Source organism: Podarcis gaigeae, assembly GCF_964106915.1.
Source record: "Podarcis gaigeae genome assembly, chromosome: 1".
Taxonomy (NCBI): Eukaryota; Metazoa; Chordata; class Lepidosauria; order Squamata; family Lacertidae; genus Podarcis; species Podarcis gaigeae.
Genome location: NC_139678.1, coordinates 84,628,242 through 84,655,311, shown reverse-complemented (window position 1 = coordinate 84,655,311; position 27,070 = coordinate 84,628,242). Strand labels below are relative to the sequence as shown.

Below are 27,070 nucleotides of genomic sequence, written 5' to 3'. Positions count from 1 at the left end.
CTGAATGAACCACAGCTCCCCTACTACACTATAGTGGAACAAGGTCCTGTGCTGTGCAAGCAAGAGCTATCCAAACCCCTACAGAAGCTAGCAATTTTCACTTGCATCCTAACTTGCACAACTGTAGCTACTACTAGAACTGGAATTAAAGCCGCTGCTACTAGATGCTAGACTAGAGGATGGGTTTGGGAAGGGTGTTCTTTGCAGGCTATGGACATTCCAGGGACAACAACGGATCTACCTGAACAGTTTTCACCAACAAGAGAGACATCATGCCAAATTGTTTTATTTAGCAATCAATATATATAACCTACCCCATCCCAAACTAGAACACCAACTGAAGTGTAAAAAAAAATGTTAAAAATCCAAACTCTCTACCACATGTTGTTGGATTCCCAACTCTGACTCCCATACCCAATGGTTAGTAATGATGGGTGTTGGAGTCTTCTGGAGGGCTGCAGATTTCCCATCCTTGCTTTACCAGCTTAAATCATGCCTCCCCAAGCTACCTCATTCAAAAAGGCTTTACAATGCTTCCAAACAACTGTTCAAACTTTGGTTTCACTGACTTTACAGTAAGACAGAGTTCCATAAATGTTGTGCAACCTTTAGGTATGTTAGCCCCAAGTCATTTAGAACTTTACAGGTTAAAACTAACACCCCAGATTGTGCCCAGAGGATCACAGGAAGCCATTGTCAATGCTGGAGCAGTGGTTTAAAATGCTCCCTGTGACAGGAGATGGATCACTGTGTCTCACACTGAATGGAGCTTCTGGATAGTCATGAATGGCAGCCCAAAGTAAAATACATTGCAGCGATCAACCTAATGGAAGCTACGCTTGAGGTGGTATATATTAAGTGATGCACCCAGAAGCAAGTCGACCTTCATTTGAGAGGCAGGCAACCAAGCAGAAGGGAGAGTCTATGTTTCACTGGCGAGCTGAAGATCCAGGGGAACCTCTTCCCTACCCTGCAATAGCTGTGCAAGCCCCTGGTAACGTTCCTGCAGCTGGAAGAAAGATAAAAAGACACACATTTCATCTTTCAAAGGGGACTGAATTTTTCCATCCTTTGTCTCAAGATTGCTATTCTCCCTTTTGAATCCCTGTGTTCATCACTTTTTGGTTCCACCCAAGACCCAGTTCCATGCAGCCATAGGCCCACCACCTTCCAGCTGCAAGGGATCTAGCCCGCTCTGTTTCTGGGCTGGCAGCATACTGCCCACCTTGGGTCCCACAGTCGGTTAACTTCCTAGCTTCTTACTGTATTTATTGGTCGCATAAGGACTGGCCTGACCTCCAACTCTAGCAGCCAGTCACCTTGCAGGATGTTTTTGCGGTATTCTTCCAGCCTCAGCTGCCTCCCCAAGGCATCCAGCTCACAGAGAACAGCCTGGCGCTGTGGGCAGGGCACACTCAAATGGTCTTTCTCCAGTTGCTGCTCAAGGGCTTCCAGTTCCCTTTCCTTAGCCACCCGGTGATGCCGCAGGTTGGAAATGCTCTGGTTTACCTCCTGAATCTCTGCTTCCAAGCTCAGAGAACGTTCCTCCCGCCACAGCAGGGACATGAGTTCCCCATGGATCTCGTGCAGCTCGTTCCTTCCTTGGCTGGCACTTCTCATGCAGGTGCCCCTCTCATTGCTGCACCTGCTGCTGGTGGCTTGCGGCGGCGGCCAAACCTCCAAGCAATCATGTTGGGCTTGCGGTAGTCCAGGCTGGCAAAGGGAACTGTTGTATCCATGGTGTTCCAAGCTGCCCGCAGCCAGTCCTTTGCCTCTCTTGGTTGAGCCTAGATCTGAGGGCACTGGGTGGGTGCCATGGTTGCTGGCATGGCGCTCCACCCACAGCCTGGCAAGCTGGGCAGTAGCCAAGCCCTTGTGAAAGAGGTCAGGAACCAACCTCAAGACCTTCCCAAAGGGACAGGCACTGCCAAAGCCCTGCACATCAAGCCAGCTTTGGGGGCTGAAAAACTGTGCATCAATTGTGTCCCCTTTCAGGAGCAAAGCCCATTTCCTCCTGACAGAGAACAACTGCTTGGCTGTGCGTGCAACGGATGCTGGGGCACAAAGGCCATGTCCTCTTCTGTGTCCAAAGGTCAATGCATCAAGCGAGTCATCATTAACGTACAGGTTTTCACACAATGGAAACACAACCTTGGTGTCAAATGACCCTTTCAAGGAGCCCAGGTACCGCACATAGGTGACAAACCAGGAGATGTAGCTGGCAATGTCACAGCCAGCTGTGATCCTCACTCTATCCTGTCCATCCTGTTCTCTGGACTCAACAAGCTTTTCCAGCTGCTGGAGGCTCTGGATATCTGCAGCAGGGGACAGCAGCAGCAACACATTGTAAAGGGTGTCAATGTCAAAAGCTTGCTGGCAGCTTCTTATGTGTCCCTCAAAGGACTGGATCTGATCTTGCAGAGCAGTATACAAGGCTTCCATCGATGCCATCAGCAGCCTGAGAAAGTAGAATGGGGAAAGGTTAGGTAAGTTGTGAAAAGCAACTCAGCAGGCAAAGCTTTCCCTGTCACTGCAGTTGTTAAATACACAGGATTGTAAGCAGAACAAGGCAACCCTCAAAATAAAGAGGTGTGTACACAGTGGAGTCAAACGGCAATGAAATGCAAAAAATAGCAGCCTGTGACAATTCACTATTTACAAAAGCTCTTTATACCTTTGTGTAGACCCACTTAATACCAACTGAGGATAACACCTCAAGCATCAAAATTCAGTACTTCTGTTGCTCTTGTTCTCCACTGGAAGCTATAACCCTCATGTCAGTGATAATGCAACCAGAGTAAGTATAGAGACACAAAGGTGTCTGTGGTCCAAAGAGGTGCCATTTCCCCACCCCTCCCCCTCTGTATGAAAAGTACATCCAGTTCCTCCTTATCTCAAACTTCCTCCATGGCCCCCAACACTCTCTGCAGTTGGGAACTTACCACCTCCGGGAACAGCAGTCACCTGAAGAGAAGAACCAGGTTATGTCTCACTGCACAGAGGGACAAATAAACACCCTTTGCCATGGACACAGCATGTTGGGACACGCTTTCAGCACTGAAACAGGGGAACTCAGTCCTTACAACTTTAGCTGTAATCAGTGGGGCAAAGCTTGCAGTTGGCATAAGCCAGCCACGCTAGCAAGGGAGTACTCGTAAAAAGGGAGATTCCTGTGCCAGAACTAACAGGGTCAAAGGACCGGATGCCAAGGAAGACAATGCTCCTTTAGTATTAAAAGTGAGCTTTTCCTCATCCCTGTGGAACAAGCCGAACTTGCAAAAATGTACTCCTAAGGCAGCAGTGGCACACAGAAACTTCTTTTCTTTACCTTGTGACCTTGTTGCCAAGGTCTGCTTTGCCTGGTCAGAATGGATGTAAAAATAAAAAAGGCAAAGAAGCCCTGGACAGTTCCCCCCCCTTCCTCCCCCACAACAAACACTCTGTGAGGTGAGTGGGGCTGAGAGACTTCAAAGAAGTGTGACTGGCCCAAGGTCACCCAGCAGCTGCATGTGGAGGAGCGGAGACGCGAACCCAGTTCCCCAGATTATGAGACTACCGCTCTTAACCACTACACCACACTGGCTCTCAGAAGCCCTGGACAGTTAAGTGCAGTCAAAGGCGACTATGGGGTGTAGCGCTCATCTCGCTTCAGGCTGAGGGAGCTGGCCTTTGTCCACAGACAGCTTTCCGGGTCATGTGGCCAGCATGACTAAACCGCTTCTGGTACAATGAGACATCGTGACAAGTACCAGAGCACATGGAGCTGCAGCGGTACTTATTTAATTACTTGCACTGGTGTGCTTTCAAACTGCTAGGTTGGCAGGAGCTGGGACAGAGCAACAGGAGCTCACCCATTGAACCTCCGGCCTTCCGACTGGCAAGCCCAAGAGGCTCAGAGGTTTAGATCACAGCGCCACCCACTGGGAGGGAGAATGGATGATAATATACTGTAATTGTATGGAGCTTCTCAGTCTGTAGCCCCCAAAATTGAGAAATCTGCGGGGATCGCCTATCTTCTTGGCTGAAGAGGATATCTTCAAAATCTTACGGAAATTTCCTAAACTGGAATCTTTTCTCCACAACACGCACCTGGTCCTTTTCTCATTTCCCTTCCACTGACCCCCCACCTCCCTGCTGCCTTGGACCACACATCAACTTCCTTTTGCCTAGTGCTTAACAAAGAGTCACCTGGGGAGGGGTAAATGTTCAGGTTTAGAAAACAGACATGCAAATGAATAAATGTTCCCCTGGCGGTTGGTAACAGGGAAGTGATCAGATGCCTGGAGTTCTGAAAAAAGAGGAACTTCTCTCTGTGTTTGAGAATCAACATCCTAGCACAGCAAAGGCATTGTGGAATGAGGATTTGTTACCTTCTTGGAGAAACAAGGGGGAAGGCAGGGGACTTAGCCAGGAAGAACCACCAGAGCAGGCTCTCTGGCAAAATATGCACAGAGTGCGTTCTTTGGGAGAGACACTGTCCAGGGACAGTGAAGGGTCTTGTGGTGATTAGTGCTTATAGCAGGGGTGGGGAAACCTTTCCAACCCAAGGGACACATTACTTCACACGCAACCATCTGGTGTGTGTGTGTGTGTGTGTGTGTGTGTGTGTGTGTGTGTGCATGTGCATGTGCCAGCAGTAGGCTTGGACAAGAAGCAAACATGGGCAAAGTAAGGGATGTGGCTCATCTTTCTACAGTAGGCTTTATTCCAGCTGCACAAATGTTAGAGGGCTCAACACACACACACACACACACACACACACACCCCAGGCACAGCTCACCATCCTGCATCCATGCAAGCAAGAGGTTCTGCCACATGCCAGCCTGGCAAAAGCATATGGGGGGGGTGGCATGGTATAGGGGAGGGGTGAGCAGGGTGGCCTGGGAAAAGTTCCAAGAGCTTGAAGGTATGCGTTAGACTCCTGGGCCTGAGTTTCTTCACCCTTACTCTTTTTAGGTGGGCCTCATAAAAGTTGTGGTAAGAATTCCTGTTTCTCTAGCATAAACACTGGATCCCTGCTTGAGAACCAGGGTCCTTTTTCAGCCCTTCATTTTTATTTTTTAAAAACCATTTTGCTTCTTTGCCCCATTCTTGGGTAACCTTAAGTATGGTTTCCAGAGGGGTCACTGTCTGTTGCAGCATAAACAGCAAAGAGCTTTGTGCTTACCTCACTTAAGGTAAGCACATCTTAAAGGCTGGCAAATTTATTATGGCACATGCTTTTGTGAACCAGAGTGCACTTCGTCTGATACAGCTACAAGGCTTGCTGACTACGCATGTATTCTTCTCATATCAGGAGAAGAAGGCAGAAAACTGATAGCAGCAAAGGTGCTCTGATATCCAGGTGTCTGCTCTTACATCTGCGGGATGCAGCATGAATAGGGAGCAGCTCTCTCCAACAGCTGGCTTTAAAGGCAGAACAGGCCATGAAGATTTGCTTTATACTATGGCCCGTAACAACTTCTTGCCTTACTCTGCTACGAAACTCTATGTCAGTTACAGAACTGTATTCAGTCTGCGACCCCAATCTTAGAACTGAATCTACAGAGCTGACCTCATGGCTATAGGCTACAACATCCAGCCTAATTTTGGCACCTTTATCTTTTCTCCCCCACCCCAATTTGTGTAACATCTTTCCTGATTAAGAGTTCTAGAGACCTCAAAACTTGCCATGATTTTCTGGCCTTTGGGTTGGTCCCCCAAAAAGGAACTGTCCAGCTGTGGATTTTGGATTGTGCTTATGGACCAAAACAGCTACGTTTATTTTTATGTACTTCTTGTGAATTTCCCTAGGAGGCAGCAGAGTGCCAGAGCTGGCTCTAGTAGCACAGTCTTGGGAAAAGATGCAGGCCAGGGCAAGGGGCAGGGGGAGTGTTTAGGTAACATGCAATTAGAAGAAGAAGAAGAGTTTGGATTTGATATCCCGCCTTTCACTCCCTTTAAGGAGTCTCAAAGCGGCTAACATTCTCCTTCCCCTTCCTCCCCCACAACAAACACTCTGTGAGGTGAGTGGGGCTGAGAGACTTCAGAGAAGTGTGACTGGCCCAAGGTCACCCAGCAGTTGCATGTGGAGGAGCGGAGACTCGAACCCGGTTCCCCAGATTACGAGACTACCAGTCTTAACCCCTACACATGCACTGATGATGCTTATTTCACTTTGGTGGTTCTTAAGTGTCACAAGGAACCACATTATCTCTTACCTTTAGTGACTGGAAAATCCTCTTTTTAGCACAGTGCTGCCAATTTATAAAGCATGGTGCAGGGCCAGGCAATAACTAGTTAATTCCACACCATGATTTCAAGAAGGCGAATGGGCACTTTACTATCTAGTATAAATAATGGGCAATCTCCACGCAGGCAGTATGAGGCTTCAAAAGCAGATTTGCCCATTGGAAGGGAGGCCTATTGATCCTTGCGCCCTAGGGCTTACTGTGCTTCAGAGCTGCTGTTAGTGGGGGGAGTGGTAAACAGCAACTACAATGCAGGGAAGCCAATGAAGGAGGTGGTTGTGAGTGAGCCAGTCCCAGGTATCAAAAGGTTTGCAACATTTTCTTCCCTCACACTTTTTTTTGGGGGGGAGGGGGTGTACTTTTACCAACTGCATTACAGTGAGAAGGGCAGTAGACTCGACCTGGTGCCTTCCATGTTTTGAAATACAACCCGCATCAGACCCAATCTGTGTGGTCAATGGCCAGGATGCTATCAATTGTTGATCAAACAATCTGGAAGGCAAAGGCTACAGTAGAGGAAGGCTCTTCCATCATTGCCTCCTCCATGATCAGAAAGGCTTGATCTGATGAATCTGTTGAACGTGCACAGAAGCATCAAAAAACCTGAACTGGTCAGTGGGCAGGGAAAGTCAATGTGATGACTTCCAGAAGTTGCTGTAAAACAACTCCCATCAGTCCCACCCAGCTTGGCCAGTGGTCAAAGGTGATGACATCTTGTTGGCTTTGACTCAGGGGCACCAACTTCTCTGTGCAGATGGACACTTCCTGCTAGACAAGACTCCAGTTGCTAGAAAAAGCTGAGCAGGCTGCTGGAAGGGGAACAGCAGGCAAGCCATGAAATGAAGATGTTGCAGAAGCACAAAAGATGTCTAGCCCTGGCCAGGAAAGGCACTACAAATGACTGAAAGGGTGGCGGTGATTTCAACTGGGTGTCCTGCCTAACCTTCTGCAGTGAAAGTGTGTTCTGACAGCCCAGGAATGGAAAACATGTGGCCCTCCAGATGTTGTTGAACTCTCAACTCACTTCAGATCTGCTGTAGTCCAGGGGTGGGGAACCTGAGGCCTGCGAGATACCGCTGGACTACAACTCCCATCATTCCTGGCCATTGACCATTGTTCAACAACATTTGTAGGGCCACAGGTTCCTCATCCCTGTGCCAGCACAAAGCCACCGCTAATTGCAGAAATGTTTCCTAGATCAACCCAAACTACTCTATTTATTCTGCAACTGCAATTGCAACAAAAATATGGTATCTACTCCATGCACAAACACACACACACTATGCATGACCCAAACCAGCCATTACATCATCAGCTCATTTCTGCTTGCCGTTCTGAGTATGAACTTATGCAGCCAAACAATAATGCCAAGCCAGGAAGAGGTAATATCAAAGCTTCTAACTGTACCAGAGACAGACACATTTCATCCGAGCTGGACTGAAGAGGTAGAAAATATGCCAGACTTTGGGAGATACATTGCTTCATAAAGAATACAATTTCAGCAGTGCCTTTTTATTATTACGGTGGTATCTCGGGTAAGTACTTAATTCGTTCCAGAGGTCCGTTCTTAACCTGAAACTGTTCTTAACCTGAAGCACCACTTTAGCTAATGGGGCCTCCTGCTGCCACTGTGCCGCAGGAGCATGATTTCTGTTCTTATCCTGAAGCAAAGTTCTTAACCTGAGGTACTATTTCTGGGTTAGCGGAGTCTGTAACCTGAAGTGTATGTAACCTGAAGCGTATGTAACCCGAGGTACCACTGTATTTTATTTTTTTGCCACTTGTTAACCTGGTTCCTCTCTATGCACCCTTAGTCACATATTAGTGTATGGTGAAGCTGAAGAATCTTTTCCAATAGACCTTCTGCACACTGAGTTTACAGGGACACAAACAGATGTTCAGCTCCACTAGGTAAAAGCAAGGATATTAGCTCATTAGTGAGATACAGTCATACCTTGGCTCTCAAATGCCTTGACTTCCGAACGATCAAAACACGGAAGTGAGTGTTCTGGTTTTTGAACGATTTTCAGAAGCCAAACGTCCAGCGCGGCTTCCAATCGGCTGCAGGATGTTGGTTTCTGAACATTTTGGAAGTAGAACGGACTTTGGGAACAGATTCCGTTCAGCTTCCAAGGTACGACTGTATATTTAAAATAATATTAGGAATGAGCTGAAGTATATCACCTCATAATGAAGGGTTCTCCCCAAAGCTCATCAGCCATCACCAAAGCTCATCAGCCATCACAAATGGAAACTGGAAGACACAAAATCCCATCACCCGGTCCTACACCCAAACCAAAAGAGCAAAGGCTTAGCATTCAACACAACCGAGGAGACCACACTTTCTTCCACACCCCTTCTCCAATAAGGGGAAGTGTGTGCAAGATATTTCCTCAAACAGTCTTATGGTTAGTAAAACTTCTCATAAAAATGGGGTGTGGAGAAGTAATTAATAATCCTGGGCGAATGAAGCACGTTTGCAGCTCGTACATTGCTGAGTGAAATGCTTGTGAACCGAAGATGGTCTGGAATAGGGGATCAAATCCCCATTTTGTTTGGACCATTTTGGATGGGACAAGCTTATAACTATGGAGACAGGTGATGGCATTATGCAGTTTATCTTCCCAATAAAGTTAACATTTAATAATAAACAAGCAAACCATGGTCTAACGTCATCATTAACATTGCTGCTGCTGCTACTGCTGTTTTTATTGTTGTGGTTGAAGTTAGAGCTCCTTAAGAGTTAGGAGGATCCCAGAGATACCAGGGTCTAAATGATATCCACTTAGAGCAGACCACATCTACTACAAAGTCAGCAGCCACTGCCCAAGCTATTGGGAGAGGCAGCTATTGCATTGCATTGTCCTTGCCTGTTCTCGGCTTGCAGTCAGAAACATTTTACATTAGGAATGCCAGCTAGTGGGCAGCTTTGACTGGGATAGCAATGCCCTTTAGGCAATCCCCTTCTCTTCTGGTGGGAGCAGGTGTCACAGGTCCCCAGTGTGATCCTGTGAAAGCCTCTCACACCCCCTTAATCTCATTCCACCGGAGCAAGGGCACAGCTGGTGTGAACACGATCCTATCTCAAGGGAGCCAGGCCTAATTCCTACAAAAGCAACACGGAGAGAGGGTGGAAACAAGTCCAGAAAAGGTCACTGATTGAAAATGCAGAAGACCAGAGCCGAGCAATGCCCAAGCCCCTCTCTCTTCCAGCACTGTCAGAGCAACGCAGCACACGTTTGTAGCCAGACGATGCGTCCAGTAATGTTGACATGTGTTTTAATCTGGTTTTTAGCAGACTTTTAAGTTTATTATTTTTGAATGTTTTTAAAGTAGTTGTATCTAACTGGGTTTTTTAAAAAAAACAAACCAAAAACAACCACACACAACCTGATTATTTTATTATTTTATTTTTATTTTTGGAAATCTCTTTGAGGTTATATTGCAATGAAGCGGTATAGAAATCCTGTGAAATAAAAATATAATAGTTGCAAACTGATTTTTGCTTTTGTTTAAATAAGAACCCAACACATTTTTATTGCTTTTATTCATATGAAGAGCACTACAAAAGTAAACCAGCAAATCACAGAAGCCTCTAGCATAAAGTAACAGTTGTTACAGGAACATCAGTAGAGGACTGAAACTGTTCAAGTTGTGAAATTATTTCTTTCCTGCACAGGCATTCTTTCAAATTCATTTCCACCACAAACACATGCTCCTGGGGCAGATAAGAAAGATTTTCAGGATCTGTTTATCCTGAGGTCCAAATCTGAAGATTGGCTGGAGCCTATCTCATGACACACATTCAGGTAGACGTCCTTTGAGCAAGCAGAGTGCACATTCACAACCCACCATGAAGAGAGTGGATACCGTACATTGCAACAAGTAGCAACAGCTAAATAAAACCTCTCTTGCACAACAAATCCACTCCCTCCTGCCTGCCCTGGCAAAGAAAAAAGGCAAACTGTTGAGGGGTAAGAAAAGCGACAGAAAACTACAGTGGAAAAGCAAAAGATAGCAGCACCTTGACGGCAACATCGTATAACCTTCACACAACTCTTACGGAAACAAATCAGGCAGATTGCCCAATGTACGCTTGGTCTGGAAGAAACCAGAACCCATCCTCACATTGGAGATTCATGAACTGACACATTTTAATAGCCATGTAAGCTGATCAACGTGAATACAGTAAGCCTGCAACCTGCATGCATTTACCAGTAACTTGTGTGCATTCAGCTTTACATGCATGGAGGGAAAGTTAAATAAATAAGATAGGGGAACAGAAAAGGTAGGCGTTCTGGAAAAAATGTATTTGGCAATCCCATCCATCATTGAACCATATGGGTTTTGACTATACATGATTCTGGCTTTAGGCCTGATCCCCAGAATGTAACACTTGTGTAAGTTGTGGGCCTATCGTAAGATTGTTGTTGTTTAGTCGTTTCCGACTCTTCGTGACTCCATGGACCAGAGAACGCCAGGCACCTCTGTCCTCCACTGCCTCCCGCAGTTTGGTCAAACTCATGCTGGTAACCTCGAAAACACTATCCAACCAATCGTAAGATATTAACCTCCAAAAACTTCCTTTCCCTGCATTAGTTTCCACACACGGATCTTGAGGGAAACAACTGAGAGGGCTGGGTTCATATCAACCCATTTCTCATCACAAGAAATATGTTGGGCGATGAACTGAGATTATGGCAGGGGTGGGGAACTAGATGTTGGTGGATTTCAACTCTCATGTCCTCAGCTAGCATTGCTGAACGCCAGAAATGATGAGAAATGTGGCCTAGCAGCATCTGCAGTGTTGTAAGTTCCTTGTCTCTGGATTGTGAGATGACTCAGATAAGTTGGATTCCTTTGCCTACAGCTCTGCACAAATAAGGTAGATATTTGCGTGCAGAGCTCTAGAGCAACAGCTGCAAAGCAAAACTATACGCCGCAGATGTTAACCATCCAGAGGACAATTCTCAGTTTTGAGGAGCAACTCAACTAATGCAACCACAATTCCATGCATTGCTAAGCGCTAAAAGATCAAAACCTAAACCCAAAGGAAATGCAATCCACTCATGCATCATTACCATGAAAGCTAGACAACCTCCTGATTTGCTGAGACAGGCGAGAAACCGTCACACACACAAAAATGAGTTCCCCACCACAGCTAACTAAGGCAGATTCATCAAAGCATACATTCCAGAGGGGTATCCCTGTTAAGTCTTATGGCAGCAAAAACAGCAAAGAGTTTTGTGTCACCTTAACGCCTTCTCGTGGCATAAGATTTCATGGGTTAGAGAGTTCACATCTGATGTTGTGGGCTTTAGTCCAAAAAAAGCTTATGCCGTGATAAATCTACAATCTTCTAGATGCCACAAGTCTCTTGGTTGTTCTTTCATAACAGTACAGATTTGGACTGTTGGAGTTACTATTGGAAATCATTAGAAAAACTGGAAGAATTGTGGTCGGAAACGGATTTGTAAATATGGCTATGGGCGTGGAAAGAGTTGGTATTTTTCATTTATCTCAGACTTCATATACATTTTGCAAAGTCTGAGTGAAACAGTACTGTACTTAGTAACATAAAAATATTATCACTATGCTCAGGATGTCAGACTGCAGAGGTCTTGGGTTCAAATCCCCACTCAACCATGAAGCTTACTGGATGGCCTTATGCCAAACCTACCTGTTAGGGTTCTTGTGAGGATAAAATGGAAACAGGGGGAACTATGTAAGCCACTTGGAATTCCTTGGAAGAAATCTGGGAAATATATGCAAGAAATCAACAAAACAAACCATAGGAGAAAGTTCCAGTTACAGATAGGTAGCCGTGTTGGTCTGCCATAGTCAAAACAAAAAAAATTCCTTCCAGTAGCACCTTAAAGACCAACTAAGTTAGTTCTTGGTATGAGCTTTCGTGTGCATGCACACTTCTTCAGATACACTGAAACAGAAGTTACCAGACCCTTCTATATAGTGAGAAGGTGGGGAGGGGTATTACTCAGAAGGGTGGTGGGAATGGGTGATTGGCAGATATCCCACCACCCTTCTGAGTAATACCCCTCCCCACCTTCTCACTATATAGAAGGGTCTGGAAACTTCTGTTTCAGTGTATCTGAAGAAGTGTGCATGCACACGAAAGCTCATACCAAGAACTAACTTAGTTGGTCTTTAAGGTGCTACTGGAAGGAATTTTTTTTGTTTTGACATAGGAGAAAGTGTATGGCTTGGTTAGTGTGCCAAAAAGAAAGAAATAGGCAGAGGGATCAATCTTTTGTTCTAAGATCTCCAAAATTAGGAATTTCAAGATTGGACAACATCTCCCAAGGACCAGAAAAGGAGGTCTGCAGTTCAAAGGGCACAGCACCTCCCATGGATGCAAAAGGTCCCAGGTTCAGTCACCAGCACCTCCAGATAGGACTGGGGACAGCTCGGCTGAAATCCCGGAAAGCTGCTGCTTGTTGGTGCAGACAACATTGAAGTAGATGGAATAATGGCACGACTCGCTACAAAATCATTCCCTATGCTCTGATCAAAAGGAGATAAGGGAGAGCTATCAAAAATAGGAGAGAGCGCTTCATGCAAAATGATCCCAGACTGGGAAAAGGATGAGCAATCAACCTAGAGGCAATCATAGAATCGTAGAATTGTGCATCTGGGGAGATCCCACCCCAAATATGGCGCATGAAGCCATCATGAGTAAGGTAGGTGTTGCCCTCAGGCAGAAGCTCCTGTCTATTTATATTTTGATAAAGCAGGTCTGACTCATATGGAGCTAGTGACATCATTGAATCGAAGTTGTTCATTCAGGGCATGTCTCATCTACTGGCAAGCTTACACACCTTGAGATATGGGTGGGTTATGCACAGACATAGCACACATTTCCTGCTGCGCTTCCTGCAGCCCCCAGCAGAATGAGAAATTCCCTCTCGGCTGCTTCCTGCTAAGGGGGGGGGGGGAGCATAGGTGCTGTCCTATGGTGGGGGATTGCGGGGGGGGGGGGGATGCATTTGGACTGAGATGCAAGAAGTCCATGAGTGCCTCTCCAGTTCAGGCGAATCCCTCTTCTCTCCTCTCCTCTCCCTTGCCTCCCCCTCCCCTTCTTGAATGACCTCATCCAAGGAGCTGCAGGAGGAAGGCAGGAAATGGGTGCTCACCAGACCCTCCTTTGATGTGCTGATCGGTCTGTGTCAGTGACCAGGCACATCTCCAGGCAGACAGGATGGCTCCCTCCCTGCAACAGGAGAGCATCCTAGATAGGGATCACCTACTTGTCGTTCAAAATGCTTGATAAGGAGGGGGGCTCCCAGAAGGAAGAAAAAGCTAACCTAGGCAGGAATTGGGAAATAATGACACAGGATCCAACAGAGTCCTGGATGATACTGCTCTTGCCCAAAGCTCTCCCTGCTTTGTCAGTTCTTCAGTCTCCTCTGCATCCAATTTCTACTCTCTGAGGCTTAGGTTTCCCATCCCTGGCTCTTGATGGTGCATCTAGCCACTCCCCTCCCCTCCCTGCCATGCCATCCCTGAGCTCTTTCCCCCATCTTCATCCCTCCCTCCAATTTAAGCACTTCAAATGTCTCCTCAAAACCCACCTATTTATTAGAACTCTGGCAGAACCATGCGGGGACGCAGGTGGCGCTGTGGGTTAAAGCCTCAGCGCCTAGGACTTGCCGATCGAAAGGTCGGCGGTTCGAATCCCTGCGGCGGGGTGCGCTCCCGCTGCTCGGTCCCAGCGCCTGCCAACCTAGCAGTTCGAAAGCACCTCCGGGTGCAAGTAGATAAATAGGGACCGCTTACCAGCGGGAAGGTAAACGGCGTTTCCGTGTGCGGCTCTGGCTCGCCAGATGCAGCTTTGTCACGCTGGCCACGTGACCCGGAAGTGTCTCCGGACAGCGCTGGCCCCTGGCCTCTTGAGTGAGATGGGCGCACAACCCCAGAGTCTGTCAAGACTGGCCCGTACGGGCAGGGGTACCTTTACCTTTACCTTACCTGGCAGAACCATGGGCAGTACTGGGGGGGGGGGAGCACCCCCCCAAAAGGAGCTCCCCCCCCCCCAATTGTAGACTGTTATTTTTCTTTCAGAGTTCTTAATATGTGGAACACAACTCATAGACATAGAAATATATTTTACCCCTTCTATACCCACCCACCCTTTTTTTCTGGTGCCACCACAAGGCGCAACTCCTTCGCTGGCATACCCTATCTCTATAACTCTGTAATTTAAGCCTAAACACATCTAACTGAAACAGTCACTTATTGCTTTCCTAATCACTGTGCCCCTTTCCCAGCTTTCCCTTCCTTGGTCATTTCCTTGCTTCCTAGCAGATCCACAGCACACATTCAAAGCACATTCAATACACATGAGGTCCTGCAAAGAATCTTAGGAGCTGTAGTTTCCTCTGCACAATTCCCAGTACCCTTAATTTTTAGACTGCAAGTCCCTGAAAGCAGGGACCTTCCCTCTTATGCTCAGTAAGGCATCACACACCCTGGTGTGCTGCGTGTCTGATTTCCACAATGATTCAGTGATAAAAGTCCCAGCCACAGGAAAAGAGTCAAGAGAAACAGAATGAGTTTCAGTGTTTCAGGTTACAGTGGAAATGGCCTTGGATGGGAGCCACTATTTTGCCACCAGGCACTTAGACTGAGGTCCTCTTGGCTACCTCCAGTTGTGGCTTTGTGGAGGAAATGGGAATGGCCTGATCAATGACTGTAACATTCCAGTTCTTTCACTATGGTGTGCCCTACCCTCTCATTCATGGGCATTTGGCGGGGGGGGGGGGCATTTTTCTCTTTACAGACCAGAAGAGAGATAAAGAGAGGGGGGGGGGAATCATGTTTCCCTTTTTGGGTTTTGTAGCTTGTCGTTATCCATCTAAAGCCGCAATCTGACATACTACTAGCCTCTGCACCTAGCAGATTCCAGATAGAAGTCTCAGCTCTGGGGAATGTGGGACAAAGGGAACAGAATGTTTCTGTTCTTTTCCAGAGCTGGCAAAGCAAGTGACAGGAATCCCAGCAGCAGTGTTTTCTGTTCACTCCTTTGGCACACAGACATCTCCATACCTGCTGAAAGACATCTGTGCCAGAGCCTCATTCCTGGCATTCTGAGGAACTGCACCACAGTCTGGAGGGTTTTTCTGGAAGCAAAACTCCTGAGATATAACTAGAATCATGTGCCAAATTTTGCAGCCAGATCCTAAACTAGCTATGCTCTCAATCTATGGGACCCAATATAAATTTACACCTCTCAAAGACCTTAATGATTTCTTATCACTGTAGACATAGAGAGATATTTGAAGAATTGGTGTTCAAAAGGGTGTGGCACTTATGTAGCTCTTTCTGAAGAACTGACCCACTAGGCTCAGAGTGCTCAGGGGTGCTGCCAGACAAGACTAATTCTATGAGACTTCCTAGCATTCATCACGCATCACCATGAGTGTTAACTGGTGGAATCTCCAGTAATCTCATGCACCTTTTTGGAAAGACACTCTCATCTGATTGCACAAAGCTACTCTGTTCTCATCTACACACACACACACACACACACACACACACACATATATATATATATAGCCTGGAGTCTGTATTGCTCTAATATACCATTTGTTCTCCTATTTTGTTGTATTCTAGGGATGGGAAACATGTGGCTCTCCGGATGTTGTTGGACAGCAACTTTCATCACCTCTGCCACTGCCTGTGCAATTGGTATTCAGAAGCATAGTACTTCTGACCATGGAGGTGGAATGAGGAATCAGACTTAGTAGCCATTGACAGCTTTATCATCTTAAGAATTCATCTAACCCTCATTTATACCCATCCAAGGCTGTGGTGATCACTGACTCTTATTGGAGCAAATTCCATCATTTAGCTATACGCTGTTTGGAGAAGTACTTTATTTTGGATGTCCGGAATCTTCCAACATTCAGCTTCACTGGAAGCCCCCAAACACCAGTTGGTGAGTGCATGGTGCTGATAATGCCAAGGCTGCGGGTTTGACCCCTGTATGGGACAGTGCATATTCATTCCTGCAATGCAAGGGGTTGGGCTAGATGATCCTTAGGGTCGCTTCCAACTCGACAATTCTATGATTATATTGTTATGAGAGATGGAGAAAAACTATCTCCACACTAGGCATAATTCTATACACTTCTCTCATGCTGCTTTTCATGTGGCGTGTGGGTGTCATGTAGAGTGTTGAGTTGTACTTGTTGCTCACAAACATTACCTTGAGGAAGCATCCATCCATCTTCATCTCATATACAGTGGTACCTCAGGTTAAGTACTTAATTCATTCCAGAGGTCTGTACTTAACCTGAAACTGTTCTTAACCTGAAGCACCACTATAGCTAATGAGGCCTCCTGCTGCTGTCGCGCCGCCGGAGCCCGATTTCTGTTCTCATCCTGAAGCAAAGTTCTTAACCTGAAGCACTATTTCTGGGTTAGCGGAGTCTGTAACCTGAAGTGTATGTAACCTGAAGCATATGTAACCCAAGGTACCACTGTCCAAAGAACAAATGAGACATATAAGGGATGAAATAAGTAAGACAGAGGTTGCAGAAAGGGAAACATTACCATTTCCAACTGGGTATTGTGAATGTCTCCTTTTAGGTCACTAGCCTTGAACTGCAGGACTCCTGCCGCAATTTTCCCGCAGAGACCCTAAAACCCCATTAATGGGTTTGCCACATGACTAGTGGCTACGGACAATCACTTCTGGCTCTGATACAGACACCGAGCAGCAAGCTTTGCACCTCATTTCATCCTTTCTTTCACCAGAACAAAAAGGAGTTCTTGTGGCAGACGCATTTTGGCAGGCGCTTTTCATGGACTTGCAACCCACTCATCAGGTACACGAAGCACCCATCTTGTTCAGCATAACCACACAAACATGAGTTGCAACACTGAGTCGATTAATTGGTTTAAAATATTTCAATCAATGAATTGGGCAGAAGATTTGTAAATGTTTCCAAACAGCCAGTATTTTAAAAAGGATTGTGGTGTACATGCCTGCTGAGAATAGATGTCCCCTCCTACGAGTAGGGAGGCTGTATTTTTGAAGAGGATGTCCCACATAGGTAGCAACTACAAACAATGGGTGCCTTGCAAAAATCAGAATGTTCTTCTTCTTATAGGCAAACCTATTCAGTTTAAATTGATGAATGTATTGCTTAACTAAACAAAACTCAAAATGATTAATCAAATGAGTCTCCTTTAACATGCAACAGCTACAATATAGATGCAAACTTCTCTCTGAGTTATGGCATATTGTTGGTGTTTCAACGTCTACAGAAAACTCTTTTATTCTCCCAAACCTTTGTTGGCAATTATTATACATCTGTTTTTAATCTTTTTGCATTGGATTAACTATTGTTGTTGTTATTACAATATAGGTTGTCGTTTTGTGGTAGTTTTTATATTCTGCTGTACACTGCTTTATGATTTTTAAATAAAAAGTGGTATAAAAACATTTTTTAATAAATACATACTAATGCACACACACTAGTGTGAGCTAACTGCCTTATAATAAATAATAACAACAATAACAACAACAATTTATTACTTATACCCCACCCATCTGGCCGGGCCCCCCTGTCACTCTGGGCCTTTCCCATTTTTAATTGTTCCACTTCTTCCCTTGCTGACTTCCAGATAATTTTGGACTACAACTCCCAGCATCCCTGATCACTGGCCACACTGGCAGGAACTAATTGGAGTTTTAGTACAAAAATAAAAAATAAATCAGGCAGGTGGGGAAAAGTGTCCCAAGGCCTCTATTCCATTTCTGAGTGGGTGGGTGACTGTTTCTTGTTTTCTAAGAGCACATGCATGCACTTGAACACTATGGCGCCATGCGGTGCACAGCCTGTCATTTCACACACTACATCTGCTGGTGGATATTTTAAATGCTGAAAACATACTGAAGGGCTATTAACACACATACCCCACATATATTTAACCAAAATATTAGAATCCTCTTGTATTGAAATCAGTGGAGAGACAAGCTGTTGCAGAATAAAGAAATACAACAGGCACATACCCTCCAACATTTCTCCAGTGAAAATAGGGACACCCTAAGGAAAAGTGGTGGGACGCAGGTGGCGCTGTGGGTAAAAGCCTCAGTGCCTAGGGCTTGCCGATCGAAAGGTCGGCGGTTCGAATCCCCGCGGCGGAGTGCGCTCCCGTTGCTCGGTCCCAGCGCCTGCCAACCTAGCAGTTCGAAAGCACCTCCGGGTGCAAGTAGATAAATAGGGAGCGCTTTCTAGCGGGAAGGTAAACGGCGTTTCCGTGTGCAGCTCTGGCTCGCCAGAGCAGCGATGTCACACTGGCCACGTGACCCGGAAGTGTCTTCGGACAGCGCTGGCCCCTGGCCTCTTGAGTGAAATGGGCGCACAACCCCAGAGTCTGGCAAGACTGGCCCGTACGGGCAGGGGTACCTTTACCTTTACCTTTAAGGAAAAGTGGTACATTGCAAGAACAAATCAAGAACCGGGACAGCTTCTCTAAATCAGGGATGTTCCTTGAAAATAGGGGCACTTGGAGGGTCTGCAGATCCCACGACAGTGTGTAACAGGTACAGAGAACCTGTGGCCTTCCAGGTATTTTTGGATACCACAACTCCCATAATCCCTGATCTTTGGCTAGGCTGACAAATGTGAAAATAAAGAAAATTACCAGCCTGCGCGTCGCTATGTCCAACTTAGCACTTCAGAATCTCCAGGTCTCAAGCCGTGGAACATATACTCGGCGCTAAGCACGAACAAGAGAGCTTCTGAGCAAGTGCAGAGTGCTTTCCCGCTACGCACAAACGGGATCACAGGGGGCAGGACTTCCAGACCAGCGTTCCTGGGAGTGACCTTCCTGATCCCTCCGCGCCTCGAGGCGGGCGGAGGCGAAGGTGGGGCAACAGGCCGGCGCTGGCGCGAAGCAGGCGCCACCCAAGGCGCTCTCGGGCTCCAATCAGGCGTCGGGGCGGAGCCGAGGCTGGAGCCGGCCACTGGGCTCGCTCTGCCTGCGGGATGCTCGTGCTGCGGCTCTTGCTACCGAGCGCGCCGGGGAGGCGCTGAAGATTTGGAGCGAGGGTGCCGCCGCCGCCGCCTCACCAGGCCAGGTGGACGCCTATGAAGGAGAAGCCTTCGGAGCAGATGGACCCCCAGCTGCAGGAGGTGAGAGCGCGGCGTGGACGAGCCCGAGGGCACAGTCCCGCCCCCTCCAAGCTGCTAGTCCCTCGACACTAGGACTCCTCTTCTTCCCTTGCCTTCAAGCGCGGCGGAGGGCGCGCGGAATCCCTTTCCACCCGGCCAGGAGCCGGCAGGCCAAAGAGGAGGGGTCGCCCCCAGGCGCCCCTGCTAGGCTCGGCTGGGCGAGACTGCCCGGGCGGGGGGTGGGCGTGTCGGGGGTCGGGTCTCGTTTTGATCCAAGGGTCTCTGGCGGAGGGTCGAGGCTGAGGCCAAGGGCTTCTCCCCCTTTAGATCCAAGGAGCAAAGTGGGGCTTCTCTGCCCATGAAAGGTGAAGGAGGGGCACCATCCTCACACTTAACCCTGGCATTGGGAAGAAGAGGGAGGGGGAAAGCTGCAGGGTCTCCAGCGGAAAACAGAACCGGGTCCGGTGGGGACCTTTTGGGAGCAAGGGGTGATGATCTGTTTGCTAGACCGGGGCTATGCTTGTCAAGCTTCGCTGGAGCAGGAGTTTCCTTCTGGGAGGGGAAGGCGGGCGTGAGACAGTCTGGTTGCTGTGGGTGACCCTTAAAACTGGCCCCGAGAATCTCCCACCCTTCAGCCGGTCTGTACAGTCTATTGGTGTGATGACAAGGGAGGCTTTGAACCTTGACTTGTTGGGATGCAGGGGGCAGATTTGGCACATCTGATTTCCTCCTTGGCTTCTGCGAGGATGGGTGCATCCTCCTGTGTGAATGAGTAATATACCCCAACAGACGCGTTAAACCCAGAACTCGTTTTGAAATGGATGAGCCATTTGGGGATTTTATGTCTGTCTGTGTTACTAATTCACACGCTGGATTTTTGCTACGCTCATGTAGCATCTACTCCTCTGTTTCTCTGGGGAGAGGAGATGACAGGGTGCTCCCTTGATTGAAAGTGGCACTCAGCTGCTGCTGTGTGTGGTTTTTTTGGTTTTTTTAAAAGTGAAAACAGTCACCTTACCCTCCTCCAAATGAGCAAATTCGGGCTCTGTGCCCAAGGAATTCCCGTCAATACAGTTGAAGAGGGCTGGTGTGTGTGCGCATGCGCATGCGCACATGCATATTTCCACATATCCTTATTCAGGATGCTGGACACAGGCAGCAAAAGAAAAGAATACTGGGGAGAGGAGGGGGAAGGGGAGGGCAAAGCAGAAAAAAAAGTCATGAATAGTCTTGCCTGTTGATTCCTGAAAGAGAAATAACTGTACATTTCACATTAACCGTCTCCAATATTTCCTCCGAAGTCAGTCTTGTTGACTTTGATGGAGTAAACTTTCAAGTTGTAGGAATCCATACTTATTTCATGTGCCAGTTTGTTATTCAATTATAATTTATACAGTACTGCAGGTGAAAGGACCTTTTCTTTAAGTAACCACCAGGGGTCCAGCAACAGTTTGTGTGTTATAGATGAGGGGGGTGAAGCAATTTGCCTGGAAAACACTTGCTGCCTCACTTGGCCTCTACTATTGCCTATGTGTGTTTGGGCTTGGTCTTTGTAACCCAGAACACTTACTCCAAGCGCCATGGGTGGCTGCTGCTAAGTCCCCTTCATACCAGGGGCAACTTGGCCTGTTGCAGCCTGCCTTCAGGAGATGGAGCCCAAAGCCCTAGTTTCCCTCTGACCATTGTAACCTGTATACCCCTCTCTTCCCAAGAGCTACAGCTGTACAGACATCTGGCAGGTGTCTTATTAATGTAGCAATGGGCTACTGCTGTGCAAGCAAGAATGCCTCCTTACTCTGGCTTAGAAGTGCCAAAGAAAACTAAGGGCTGACAGTGGCCTTGATGTGAGCAGTGATGCTGCGTGCTGCACGGTCTGCTTGTCGCTGCCCTTTTCTGAAGCAGCACCAGATGACTGAGCAGTAAATGGCTAGCCATGGCAGTCCTAATTCTGTTTTCCGGGACCATAGTGCAGAAGAGTTGTGTGGGAGCACAGCTAAGCTGTGACTTGGACTGGGGGGTTGATGGTCTTTGGGCCACTTTGGCCTTTGGCTTTCCCCTTGACTGATGCTTGAGGTTTTCCCACCCTCTGTTAGTTTCTGGGCCATTAAGCTCAGTGTCTGAGCTGTCCAGGCACTAAGGGAGCAGGAGCAGATAATGGGTTTAAGGGGCTCCATCATGCCCCCACCCTCTCTTTGTGTTCTTTATCTGAACAGATGTTTTTATGGATTCCACCCTCCTCTCCCCTCTTCACACAGCAGGCCGTGTCTGCTGTTCCCTCCCCCAATTCTCCTTGCACAGAATGTGGCCGGGAGCTGCTGTTGCACCCTTTAACTGATTAACCTAATGCTGCGCAGAGCGTCTGGTGCCTGGCTGTAATTGTAGGGAGCCCCATTAGCTCGCAAAGGAGCATCTTGCCCCTTCAACCCTTTGCTCCCCAGCCAGTATGGAAAGGACTTGAAATGCAGGCAGAACAAAGTATCACCCCTCCTTTTACATCCATGACAGTTCTTTGCAGCCCTTCACACACACACACACACACACACACACACACACACTGCTCTATAGGGCAGACACTGCAGGGACCAGGGCTTTTCTCAGTAGTCTTCAAGCATAGTTGCAGGTACCTCCAGTGGATAGTCAAGTAGCCAAAAAGGATCTGCAAAGGAAGATAGAAATCTGTCTTATTCTGAGTCAGACCATTGGTCCATCTAGCTCAGCAATGTCTCCAATGACTAGCAATTGGTCTCCAGGATTTCAGGTGGGAGGACATTGCCAGTCCTCCCTGGTGAACTGGGATCTTCTACATGCAAAGCAGCATGTAGCTGCCCTTGGCTGGAATGCCTAAGGTTGTGATTCTTTAAAAAAAAAATACTGAAGGGCACTCTAGACCTGGTTAGAGGCACTTTCCATATTATTTATTTATGCATCTATTTTTACATTATCCAAGAGCTACGCTTGTTACTGGAACAGATTCTGGCAGCCCAGCACAAATGCAAAACACTACAACCAACAGGCTAGGTTTGCTCCTTTGCTTTTAAATACTTTTCTGTTGAACAACTTTCCCTGCATGTCTGTGGGCAGGAAGTGGGTGACAACACAGAGGATGTGATTCTCTGTCATGTCTGCCTTTGGGGACTGTGGCTCTTTGGGATGAGCAGGGAGGTCTGGGTCAAGCTCTGAGAAGCTGCTTCTCTTTCCACATCCATTTCTGGTTTGAGCGGCTCATCTAAAGCTGTGAGTAAAATCAAACCTAAATACAGCCATCTGAAATTTTAAAAATATAACTAAACAGAAGGGGGGGGGGGAGAAGAGCAGAAACAGAAATGAGGCATAGCAGACCAAACAACAACAACTAACCCTCTTCTGAAGTCTTCTAAAACATAAGAGTTTTCTCCTCCCACAGTGATGGAAGGTCAGGAAGGAGGTGGGCATCTCCCCCTCCCCACCTCCACTGGGGAAGAGGGCCCCCAAGGCCTGTTGCGTGTGCAGTGGCTGAAAAGGTGTCATGTTATCTACCTAACCTTCAAAGGTGCCCCTCAGCAGTGAGAGCAGATAGTCTTATATGGAGGAAGATTAGAGAGCGATACAAATCCCAAAGCAAATGCTTTATTTGCTGGGGGAGTGGGAGGAGGAGAACATGTACAAAGTCAAGACTGAGAAAAGCATATGGGTGGATGGATGGATGGAGGCTGAGATGAGGAAGCCGACTGTGGCAGGAGGGACAGAGTGTGAGCACGGGACTGCTTATATTTGCTTGCCCTCTTGCCCAGCTGGCTGCCACTTCTGTGCTTGGCATGATTTGCTGGCTGGATAACCTGGCTTCAAGCAGTAGCTCCGTGCTGTGTCTTGAGTATAGGAAACAAAACCAAACCACACAGCAACACTCAGAATGGGCTCCATGGCTTGAAGGGCATCCCCTGTGGTGTTGTGGAAGTCCTGGGTGGCACAGAGCCCATTGTGCCTTTTAGTGCCTCTGCATGTACGGTGGGCAGGCTGCCTTGCTCTCAGGCGCGGGCACTTCCCTTTGCAGGCTGAAAACCAGAGCAAACGGTTGAATGGTTGCCTTGCTCTCCCTTCCCCCTCCGATCTCAGAGAAGCCAAATCTTCCACAGTGGCCTAGTCATCCTGGCCTGCTTCTTCCCTGGACATATAACCAGAAGCAGCTCAGCAAGGGAGAGGGAGAGGTGGAATGGGGGGAGGAAGATGACTGCAGCTCTGTGCCAGGAGGAAAGTGGCTTGCAATCGCAATGAAAACTCCTGCACAGCTGGATGTGTGTGTGAGAGAGAGAGAACCGGGTGGTCGGGGAGAGAAAATGGTGGCAAGGGGTGTCCAAAGGGAGTTGTGACTATGACAGTGTTTTCCCTGTATATCTGTGGGCAGGAAGTGGACGACCACAGAGGATGTGGTCCTTGTGTTTGGCTGCCTCTTGCTCTCTGCCTTTTTTGTGCCAGGGCTTTTTTGGGATGAATGGCGGGGAGGCCTGGGTCAAGCTCTGAGAAGTTGCTCCTCTGATCTCGTCATCCTTTTCTGGTCTGGATGGTTTGTCTGCATGTTCCAAAACTTTGTGCTTCGCTTAGCTCTCTGAGGAGTTAGGTGGCTGCGTTTTTCCTTACGCCACCATCTTCCCAAGTGACTTTTCTTTGGTTGAGAAGATGGTGGAGCCACAGAGCATGGAACAACCTGTGTCTAAAACCCCTTTGTTGACTCTTTTGGCTCCCGAACAAGTAGCTTGTCACCATAGAAGGCAATAAAGTATGTTCAGCATAAGTGAAGGTTGGAGTATTGTACATGGGGCATGTTTGGCCAGGGAGATGGTTGCCTCACTGCTCTCTTCCTGAGAGACAGGGGTGATTGATGGGGTGTGTTAGGGGTAGGAGATGTAGTGCCCTCCAGATGTTTTGGTCTATGACTCTCATCAGCCTCAGCCAGCATGGTCAAGGATGATGGGAATTGTAGTCTAGCAACATTTTGAGGGCACCACACGACCCCGCTGAACTCAGGAGGCGAGTGTGGCACTGATTGTCTTTATCTGAATGCCCATTTTTTGATGTAAGAGTGCTGAACCAGATGTTGGTTTGATCTCACAAGACTACTTATTATTTGTTCGCTTATTACAACCCAGTCCTTTCCTCCAGAGAGTATAGGGTTTTCCATTTTATACTAAAAACAACCCTGGAAGGTGAACTAGACTAAAAGTCACAGATAGGTAGCCGTGTCAACAGAGCCAGACTGATACCCAGAGAGAACTTGCTGCAAGACAGACCCAAAAAAGAAAATAACAGAACACCTCTAGTCATCACATACAGCTCCCAAGTTAAAACAGTACAACGCATCATCAGAGATCTACAACCTCTCCTGGACAATGACCGTTCTCTTTCTCAAGCTCTGGGAGGAAGACCTTTCATTGCCTACAGACAGCCACCCAGTCTTAAACAACTCCTAACCCACAATAATACTACAATCAGACCTAACACGGACACTGGCACCAGAGCCTGCAATAAACCCAGATGCCAACTTTGCTGCCACATACACCCGGACAACACCATTACTGGCCCCAACAACATCACACATACCATCTCGGGACTATTTAATTGCTCATCGTCTAACATTGTGTATGCCATCAAATGCCAACAGTGTCCTTCAGCTCTCTATATTGGACAAACTGGCCAGACCTTACGCCAAAGAATAAACGGACATAAATCGGACATCAGGAATCACAAGACAGAGAAACCAGTAGGAGAACACTTCAATCTCCCAGGACATTCTATACAAGATCTCAAAGTAGCTGTTTTACTACAAAGGAATTTCAGAAATAGACTGGAAAGAGAAGCTGCTGAATTGCAACTTATCACCAAACTTAAAACCATGGAGAGACCTGGTCTGAACAAAGACATTGGATTCTTATCTCATTATACATGACAAAGCCATTTTTCACCTTCTCACCCCTTGCTTTTTCCTGTAAGACTATTGCAGTCGTTAAGAGTCGTCAACAGGCTCATCACAGCTGTCTGCCAATCACCCATTCCCACCACCTTTCTGAGTAATACCCCTCCCCACCTTCTCACTATATAGAAGGGTCTGGAAACTTCTGTTTCAGTGTATCTGAAGAAGTGTGCATGCACACGAAAGCTCATACCAAGAACTAACTTAGTTGGTCTTTAAGGTGCTACTGGAAGGAATTTTTTTTGTTTAGACTAAAAGAGAGAGAGAGAGAAATAGGTCCAAGGTCACCCAGTGCAATTCATGGCTGAGAACCTCCTTGGTCTTAGCCAGGACTAACCAGTATATCTCACTAGAATGGAATTGTTATGTTCAGACACACACCTTTTTAGATATATGGCAGGGAAGATAACATGGGCCAGAAACAAAGCCTCAGGAGTGGTGATCAAAGATGTTCCTTATGGGCACTTGAAGGATACTAAATGTGATATGGAGGCATACAGTGTGATTGGCTGAGCAGTTGCACTTGCATTCAGAAGTTGGTGATCTAAGGGACAATCTAAGGCTGAGTGCTATTTCTCTCAGGTCCTGCTTTCAGGCTTCCCATGGGCATCTAGCTGGCCGCTATATATGCAGGATATATGGAGTAGATAGGCCAGTGGCCTAATCCTGCAAGGATCTTCTTATGTTCTCATTTCACATGTGTGTGTTTTCACTTGTGTGCAACATCAAGATTTTCCTGTGTAAAACGCCCATTGTGGTTCATATTGCCAGACACCAGCTCAATACACAAATTTGGTGGCAAGTTAATGAGTGTTGAGTATTTGGCTGAGGAGAGGACAGAGAAGTGAATCAGCTCCTAAGAATTTCTAACTCCTTCCCCACCCCCTTTTAAAAATACCAATGCGTCATTCATTGTAAGGCTACTTAACCATTCTGAAAAATTAAGTTTCCAATTATATAAGAAATATCACTTCAAGAACACAGGGTAGGTGTTTGGGAATGCTTTATTATTATTATTGAAGTAAGGTGTTGTTGCATTGCATTTCTTTCTGTGCCACCTCTGTCTATTAACACTTGGGTTAATTGCAAGGTGGGGTAGTACGGTTAGTTATTACACTGTGAATTCAGCAGCGTCACATTAGCAATAAACAATTAGCAAATATAGTGGACCATAGTTTTTGTTAGGAAGAAACAACTGGCAGCATCCCCCATGGCCTCCGATCCCTGGGATGTGCTCCCATTATGATGCACCTTCTGAGCTCCTCTTTCTGAGGCAAACCAACTGGAGTCTTGTCCAAAACTTGCATTTTCTCACCTTCAGAGGCTCTTCCAGAGCTCGTGCAAACACAACTGAGATGCTGAGTTGCACGAGAATTTGAGTAGAGTCTCTGTGGCTGTTCATGACAAAGAGGGATATAAATAATGAGCCCTTTGCTAGTGACTTGGACCAAGATGCTAAAATTCATCAGTAGGAGAAACGATAAGATCATAAGTAAAGCTTGCTTGCTGGATCAGGCCAATGGCCCATCTCACAGTGGCTAACCAGGCTGCCTGAGAGCTTTACCAGAGCCTGCTCTCCCTGGCAAGGAGAGGGTTAATAAACCTTTGTCTGTGTTTTGACATGTAAGTGGACCCCTGTTTAAAAAAGCAATAGCTGATCATGAATCTAGGTCCCTTGGTTTGTTCCTATCCCCTACCTAATTACCCACACACCCATGTACATCTGGATTTTTTAAAACCTTGGAGGCTGGAAT

The 27,070-nt window shown here is 47.0% G+C and overlaps 3 protein-coding genes across 7 annotated transcripts in view; 2 read left to right on the top strand and 1 right to left on the bottom strand.

The window, feature by feature from the left end:
- The window catches only part of INHA (inhibin subunit alpha), a 131,273-nt gene extending 123,362 nt beyond the window's left edge, over positions 1 to 7,911 (top strand). The window contains exon 3 of the transcript XR_014561349.1: positions 7,771 to 7,911. The gene's annotated coding sequence lies outside the window, so the exon portion shown is untranslated. The remainder of the gene's footprint in view (positions 1 to 7,770) is intronic.
- LOC310839113 (uncharacterized protein) lies at positions 271 to 19,096 on the bottom strand. 4 transcript variants are annotated; one of them, XM_083727459.1, is made up of 3 exons: positions 18,903 to 19,096; positions 1,264 to 2,458; positions 271 to 1,009 (listed from the first exon to the last, which is right to left on the bottom strand). In XM_083727459.1, the coding sequence occupies exons 2-3, from the start codon at positions 2,449 to 2,451 to the stop codon at positions 923 to 925; spliced, it is 1,275 nt and encodes a 424-aa protein (XP_083583585.1). In that variant the 5' UTR covers positions 2,452 to 2,458; positions 18,903 to 19,096; the 3' UTR covers positions 271 to 922. The 4 variants fall into 4 exon arrangements, with proteins under 4 accessions (XP_083583585.1, XP_083583587.1, XP_083583588.1 ...); XM_083727461.1 differs by having other exon boundaries at positions 1,297 to 2,458; XM_083727462.1 differs by having other exon boundaries at positions 1,320 to 2,458.
- An 89-nt stretch (positions 19,097 to 19,185) lies between these two features.
- LOC310838949 (unconventional myosin-X-like) overlaps positions 19,186 to 27,070 on the top strand; it is an 80,926-nt gene continuing 73,041 nt past the window's right edge. The window contains exon 1 of one of the 2 annotated variants that reach the window (XM_083726932.1): positions 19,186 to 19,393. Coding sequence is in view for 1 of the 2 variants with exons in the window: in XM_083726931.1 (XP_083583057.1) it covers positions 19,373 to 19,393 (21 nt within the window). In the remaining variant the exon portion in view is untranslated. The remainder of the gene's footprint in view (positions 19,394 to 27,070) is intronic. The other variant, XM_083726931.1, reaches the window with a different exon arrangement.